General features: G+C 41.4%; 1 protein-coding gene across 2 annotated transcripts in view; it reads left to right on the plus strand.

The window, feature by feature from the left end:
- The window catches only part of sfrp5 (secreted frizzled-related protein 5), a 12,211-nt gene extending 5,345 nt beyond the window's left edge, over positions 1-6,866 (plus strand). The window contains exons 2-3 of one of the 2 annotated variants that reach the window (XM_062430618.1): positions 2,422-2,499; positions 6,185-6,866. In XM_062430618.1, the coding sequence (XP_062286602.1) occupies positions 2,422-2,499; positions 6,185-6,513 (407 nt within the window). In that variant the 3' untranslated portion in view covers positions 6,514-6,866. The remainder of the gene's footprint in view (positions 1-2,421; positions 2,500-6,184) is intronic. The other variant, XM_062430619.1, reaches the window with a different exon arrangement.
- Positions 6,867-7,083: the final 217 nt, after the last annotated feature.

Consider the following 7,083-nt stretch of genomic DNA (forward strand, 5'->3'; position numbering starts at 1 on the left):
AACAGCACTTTCCAGCAGACCACCTCCCTGCTCGCCTGCTCCCATCATCCTCATATTCCCATCTTCTCATCTGTCTTCACAGGCTACAACAACAGCTCTGAGAGACAATATTATAAGACTCATCACTATGTTTGGGAACATTTAAGTACGTGCGTTATCTAAAAGCCAAATGAAAACATTCGAGAGGTGTTAAAGTCCAAAGTCAACCAAAGCAAGAACATACGTTTCACAATATAATTGCATGGCATGGTGGAAAAAAACTGCTTTAAGTTGATGGCAAACATACATTAATGACTTAATGTCAAAATATTTTCTGAGTAGAAATGTGTCCAGGAAAAAAAAAAACAAGCAGCAGTGATTCCTCATCAGAACATGAACGGTGATTCCCCCGATGGAGACCAGACCACAATGAGGGCAGTCGTCGCTTAATTGATTTCTCAGCAGCATCCAAATGGTTTTCTGTCCAAGCTCAACTAAGTTTTCATGGAGGGACTGCTTTCTCCTGACACAATGCTCTAGCATCGAAGCAACTGGGGCCTCCAGCCAACATACCACCCCTGTGAAACCAGAATGAATTACCGTGGGAGCCTGAATAAGACTAACAGCTTCAAGGGAATCATTCAAAACACACAAATCCAGAAGAGTTTTGGCATCTCCTGATCTCTCTCTGTGTGTGTGTGTGTGTGTGTGTGTGTGTGTGTGTGTGTGTGTGTGTGTGTGTGTGTGTGTGTGTGTGTGTGTGTGTGTGTGTGTGTGTGTGTGTGTGCTCTTGTCCCAGTCTTCGTGTCAGCACCAGACAATTAAAGGACTGACCCTGTAGGCTTCGCAGGTCTCTTGCCCCATGAAAGCATGGGAACCTTCAGAGGGAGAAAAAACAGGCAGAAAAACAAGAAACAAGAACATGGTTCAACTCCCTCCACACATACGTACACTCAGTGGTGGTTAGGGGATTCACCTCCCCACGACCCGAGCAACGAAGCATGCTAAACTTTGACCCCTCTCATTATCTGCCTAGACGCTGAGGTTTGGGCTGGGGTGATAACCTTTGAACTCTGACTTTTAACCCAGGGGGCCTTGGCTGGACTGTGGCCAATATAGTCCTGTGTGTGTTTTACATGTATGTGTCTATGTGTGACACAGAGGAAAAAGAGAGAGAACATAAAACTTTCTGAGGGGGAGAGATTTGAAAATATTTGGATGTTGTGGTGAGTGGAACGACAGAAAAAATTAGGTCCCCTGCAAAAAGTCGCCTTGAAAAAGGCGGCTTACTCAGCAGAAGGTTTGTGTTGTTTTCCCTTCAAACAACATTTCTCAAATCATATTTCTCTGCCTGTGCGTGTATATATATGGTGTAGGGAAGGTTTCTATACCTGCTGTAACCACATCCTTCTCTCCCTGCCCCTTGCCTTGTTCACTGGAATAGCCAAAAGCTTATTTGGGAGATGAGTAGACTCAGATGTGTACAGCTGCAACCAGCCCCTCTGGGATTACATGGAGTTTATGTAGTAATTGTCATAATAAAGTTTTATATTAAAGAGCCTGTGGAGAAAATTGCAAGGCTGTATGCAGTATGTCCGTGTGATTGTGTGTCTGAGAAAAGAGTTTTAAAATTAACACGGATGATAATACTGCTAAAGGAGATTTTGATTAGGGTCAAAATGTCATCACAATATTAAATATGCGTCCAATCTTATTTTGTCAGTTTTATGTTGTATAAGTTTAGAAACAAGCAAGATTTTGCAATATTTGAAACATAAAAAAGACTTAATTTGCTGTTTGAGATTGTAATTGGTCTCACTAATGTTGCATCTCTCCTACTGTATGTGGGTGCACAATAACAACAGTCACACAGTCCCAAATCAAAGTTAGTGAAGCTAAACATGCTTTTGAACAAAGGAGGCGCAGCCATACATTTTGAGTTAAAAATAAACTGAACTTGTTGCTTTGGTTTCCACTTGCTGTTTCACAATGTGCGGTTGCTCTGTGGCCTAAGTGCTGGCTGTGTCTGTGTACTGAATCACTTTTCACCATGTTCAGCTGCTCCTTCTGCAGCGTTTACCTTCCTGCGTGGCCAAGACCACGCCTGCACCACCAAAATATACAACGGCCAGAATAAAAACATTTTCTCCAGTGTAATTGCAGGGCAAACATCAGTCAGCATGCTGGACTAAATATTCCCTCCACAGCAAATAGCCTCTGACAAGGGGAGGGGGCTCCAAATAAGTGCCTCGAAAGTGCTCAGGGCTTAACGATTTCATACTGACACGGCTTTGGTTTTGCTGACTGCACTTGACTAACCATGACCTCAACTCAGCCTTTAGATATTAGCTAATCTGCCCTTAATAGCACCAAATGAAATATGTGTAATTCTGCCCACTTGAGTGTCATTGTTGATGACAATTTGCTCTTCTGTCTCCTCAGTGTCGAAGGTGTGCCCTCCGTGTGACAATGAGCTGAAAGCAGACAACATCATGGAGCATTACTGTGCCAGTGACTTTGGTAAGTATGAGTAATTAAAATGTTTGAGTGGTGCATAGAAACACATACTGTACAGGTGAGGAGGGTCAATTTAATACACAGCACAGCTGGCCTGTCTTTGTGGGGCCCTTAGCGGGAAAAAAAACAGTCATGGCCTGCAGGTGGCTCGAGAGTAAAACTGCAGCAGCTATTAACAGTAGGTGGCAACTAGACATATCAACATCAACACATTTACACAACTGTTGCTGCTACTTCGTTTAAGGTAGCACAGATTAGTACAAAACCTGGTCTGTCAACAGCTCCCCCTTGTGGAAAATCTGCAACCTGCTAAACAGGAATAAACTGGATTACGAGCAGGAGAATTTTAGAAAAGAAGAAGAAGCCAAATTTAACACCATCCATCAGGATCATTACAAATCATTTTGGTTTTGGTTTGAATGGCAGCAACAGCAGCAGTAGTTGCAGCACCATGTTACAAGCATGGTGATGTTACAAGCCAACCTGTCTGTCACGTGAATCCTCTTCTTGTATAACATTACTCTGTGAAGATTACCAAAAGCAATTACAGGACTAGGACGCTAACACACATGCTCACTCACAGGCCTGTCTGTAAGAGTATTTTGCACACTCTTTTATCCATGTAAAAATGTATGCATGTACAGTATAAAACAAACTGATTTAAACTAACACTTACATATGCTGCAGCTATTTATTTGGGCAGAAAAAAAAAATCTTTCCCTCAAGTTTAACCACATACTTTTACAAGTATTTCTAGACAAGGGTCAAAATTAACACGTATTCATTTTGAATTATTCTCTCTGCTAGCATAACTCTTTTTTTGTTATAAACTGACAAATCAGTTTAAATGCACTGAGTCCCTGATGTCCATTCAACACCATTTTTTAGCTTTTCTACTTTCCAGCATTCCAGTTTCACCACAGTAATGACCTGCACATGAAGCCAGAACATAATTATTCCATTATTCCTGCTCATCGAAGCTTTTGGCTCATCATACATCGCAGCAGCTGAATTTCTGCTTGCATGGACTATTGCCCCAGTCTTTAGAGTTAATGATATACTGCTCTCCATTTTCTGCGGTCATGAGATTCTATGCACTGAATTACAAATGGTGACAAAAAAAATAATAACTTGTAACCTTGAGAGACTCATGAAGAATGTGGCTTATGTTTCTGAACACATAAGTGCAACTAGTGTAATTGAAAAAGAAATGTGGCCAGACCGGTGCTGAAAACCATATTTATAAGCTGCAGTGTCCCAAAGAGGAGATGTCTGAAGTTTAAAAAGAGACTGGGTGTTGTAATCTGTCATCTGGCAATTACACACACCTACAAAATAGATGGGATATACAGAACATGACCCATTATAAATCATAAATTAATAAACATCCTGTACATCTCATCCAACAACAACAACAATCCGCGCACATCGCTCACACTCTGAGCCACAGCCAAAACGCAGACTCATCCCCTGTAATTTATCACATTATTACTAAATCACAGATATTTATTCGTCTGATTAATTGCAGGATTAGCCTACATGTCTCAATCTTGCAATATGAGGGTGTTTCTGGGATCAGAAAGAACGAAGTAGATTCTTTCTGTTCATTAGGATGAAACATGATTACATGTGAAAGCAGAGAATGAATGTATGAATGTATGTCACCAGATGAGACATGAGGATGAGGAGAGAAGTCAAGATAACTGTGACGTATGGATCTGGAGATCAAGGCAAGAATGGCTCAACAGTGTTATTCTTTAAAGTGATAGCCGATTACAGCTTGATCTCACGTCTCATGAATGTTGTTACCTATTCATCTTCGGCCACTGTTTGCCCTGAGAGCATTTTGGTATTTTATTACAGTCTACTTTTGATGTCTGATCCCATATCTCCACTTGCATTCCTTGCTGTACAGTACCATCCAGCAGCATGGAACAATGACAAGAGTAGAAAATAAAGGTGGAGTGAAGTACGTCTGGCAGGGTACGGACAAGCACTCTACACCTGGTTGGGTGGGAAGGCTGCGTGCTTCAGCTTAGAGAAAACCTGTTTCTCCTCAAAATGACAGCACACTTCTCTCTCTTTCTCTTTCCATCTGTTTCTACCTCTACGCTCCCTCCGCTCACTTTAAAGAGAGTGAATATGTATAAAGACGTGGGCATGGCTTGTCATAAGGATACTGGCCAGGCTGCACAGTGGGCCCCACTGCATCACTTATGACTGAATATGACTAAATACGGGTGGGCTTTCAAAGTGAAAATGATTTTATCCTTACTAACCAAGTTCAACACTCACACACACACATGTGAATGCATTCATTCACAAAATTTTGCACACACTTGAGCATGCACAGGCACACAAACACACCCTCAGAGAGGGAGCTGTATTTGAATCAAGATGCGGATGAGAGGCCGCTCAACACACACATTCCTCCTTAAACATGCTATCACTTCATGTATACGTATCCGAGGGTACCGAGGGATGTTTATGCAGCAGTAGACAAGCAGACGAGAAGTGAAATGGCGATCTTCCAACAGACTTGGGTACATAGCGATGCCTCATACCGACCCTGCGCCTTCACCCAGCCAATGATTAATTTCACCTGTCAAAATGTTCACCCAGAAAATTCCTTGCTCAAATGCCTGGCAGTTCAATTTTAATCTCTCACATGTTAAAATATGAACATATAAACATGTGGCTCCACAGGAGATACAAGTCAGTCCTTCATTAGCCTGATAAACCTGACTTTGCTGTAACTGAACTCCACATTCTGAGAACAGCGCACAGAGGTTATCTGTGCAGTAATTTTTGCTTTAAAAATAGATGCGAGTATAAAGTAAGCACCATATCCCAACAGAGAAGCATGATACTTTGATTAAATCTGATTACAAAGTGCTGACTGTTGCATGTACAGAATTAGAGCCAGTATTGACCAACAAAGGATGATACAGACTTTGGTCCCATATGCAATCAGAGCTGTAGACTTTAGACTTAAGACCTTCAAGTCAGACCTAGTGGAGAAGACTGAGAAGTTGAGACTTGATACTGCTGTGAGACTTGACTTGACTTGACTTGAACTTGAATCCCTACAGACTTGAGACAAAAACATTCAAATCTCAAGTTTTGGCATGTTAAAATCCTGTAGCAATAACAATAACATAAAACAGCAGCACTGGCAAAGTCTTGCATAGCCACACAGCTTGCAAAAATAATCTGCAGTTATTCACATTAAAATGTTGGTTATGTAAAAACACATTTTACCTATTTGTGAAAGGAACCTTCAGTGGTCAGAGATTTGAAAGACATGTATCTTCAATTGCAATTTGCTATTGAAGTGTGTGACTCAGACTCACACTTAAGGGCTTAAGGCTTGACTTAGAACACATAAAAAACAGTTGTTATTGTAACTCCACACAAATGTCCTCCCTGTTTTTATTGGTTTTTCCAAAGTCAGACACACAAATATACACACGATGCAGGTTTTGTATGGAGGAGAGGTGAAATGATGATACTCAGGAAAGGTATACAGTAAACAGCACAGAGCTGTTCTTGCAGAGAGAGGAAATGTCATAGCCTCTTGAAACAGAAAGGGAATCTGAGTGACACATCATAAGATACTGGGTGTATACATTTCTGTGATATATAAAATAAAAGTTCTTAAAATATCTCTCCTTGTTTTTTCACTCAGCCCTGAAGATGAAAATCAAGGAGGTGAAGAAGGAGAAGGGTGACAGGAAGCTGATAGCGGCACAGAAAAAGAAGAAAGTTTTGAAGCAGGGCGTGCTCAGGAAGAAGGACCTGAAGAAGCTGACGCTCTACATCAAGAATGGCGCCAACTGCCCGTGCTCCCAGCTGGACAGCCTGGGCTCCAACTTTCTCATCATGGGCCGCAAAGTAGACCAGCAGCTGCTTCTTATGTCCATACACAAGTGGGACAAGAAGAGCAAGGAGCTGAAGTTTGCCATCAAGTACATGAAATCCCATCAGTGTCCCACCTACCACACAGTCTTCCAGTGACGCGGTTCACTGTGCTGTCCGCAGAATCCATCATCACTCCTCACATTCCACCCTGTTCCGCATAGATCCTAATTTCTTGTTTCAATTATACATCCCTGAACCCGAGATCCCTGCAAAATCTGTTACCAGCCCACTATAAAGTCCTATGAGGAGTTGCAAGGTAGTCAAGAATTTTATTTTCTCAGCTTTAACATGAATTAGGTAGCCATGGAGGTCATTCTGATATGCTTATATGAATCAGATGTATTAATGTTTAAGATGGGAAAAGCTGCACTCTCTGCCTTACATACATGCCTGCCCATAAGAGCTCCAAAGAAACCACTGATTTTATAACAGCATGATATGATTTTAATCCCTGAAGAAAAGCAGATCAGCAGAGCAGCATCCACTCCCTACAATTTCATTCTACTTTCCTTTTCTGATATAGTAGAGCCAATCACATATACGATATCTTACAGCAACTTTATCAATTAGACAGTAGCAATGAGAAATGGGGACCTAAAGATTTGAGGCAACTTTTGGAAAACATGTTTGATTATGTGATGATTGTAAAGAGCATGGAAAGGGAGA

This window comes from Scomber scombrus, chromosome 12 (assembly GCF_963691925.1).
Source record: "Scomber scombrus chromosome 12, fScoSco1.1, whole genome shotgun sequence".
Lineage (NCBI taxonomy): Eukaryota > Metazoa > Chordata > Actinopteri > Scombriformes > Scombridae > Scomber > Scomber scombrus.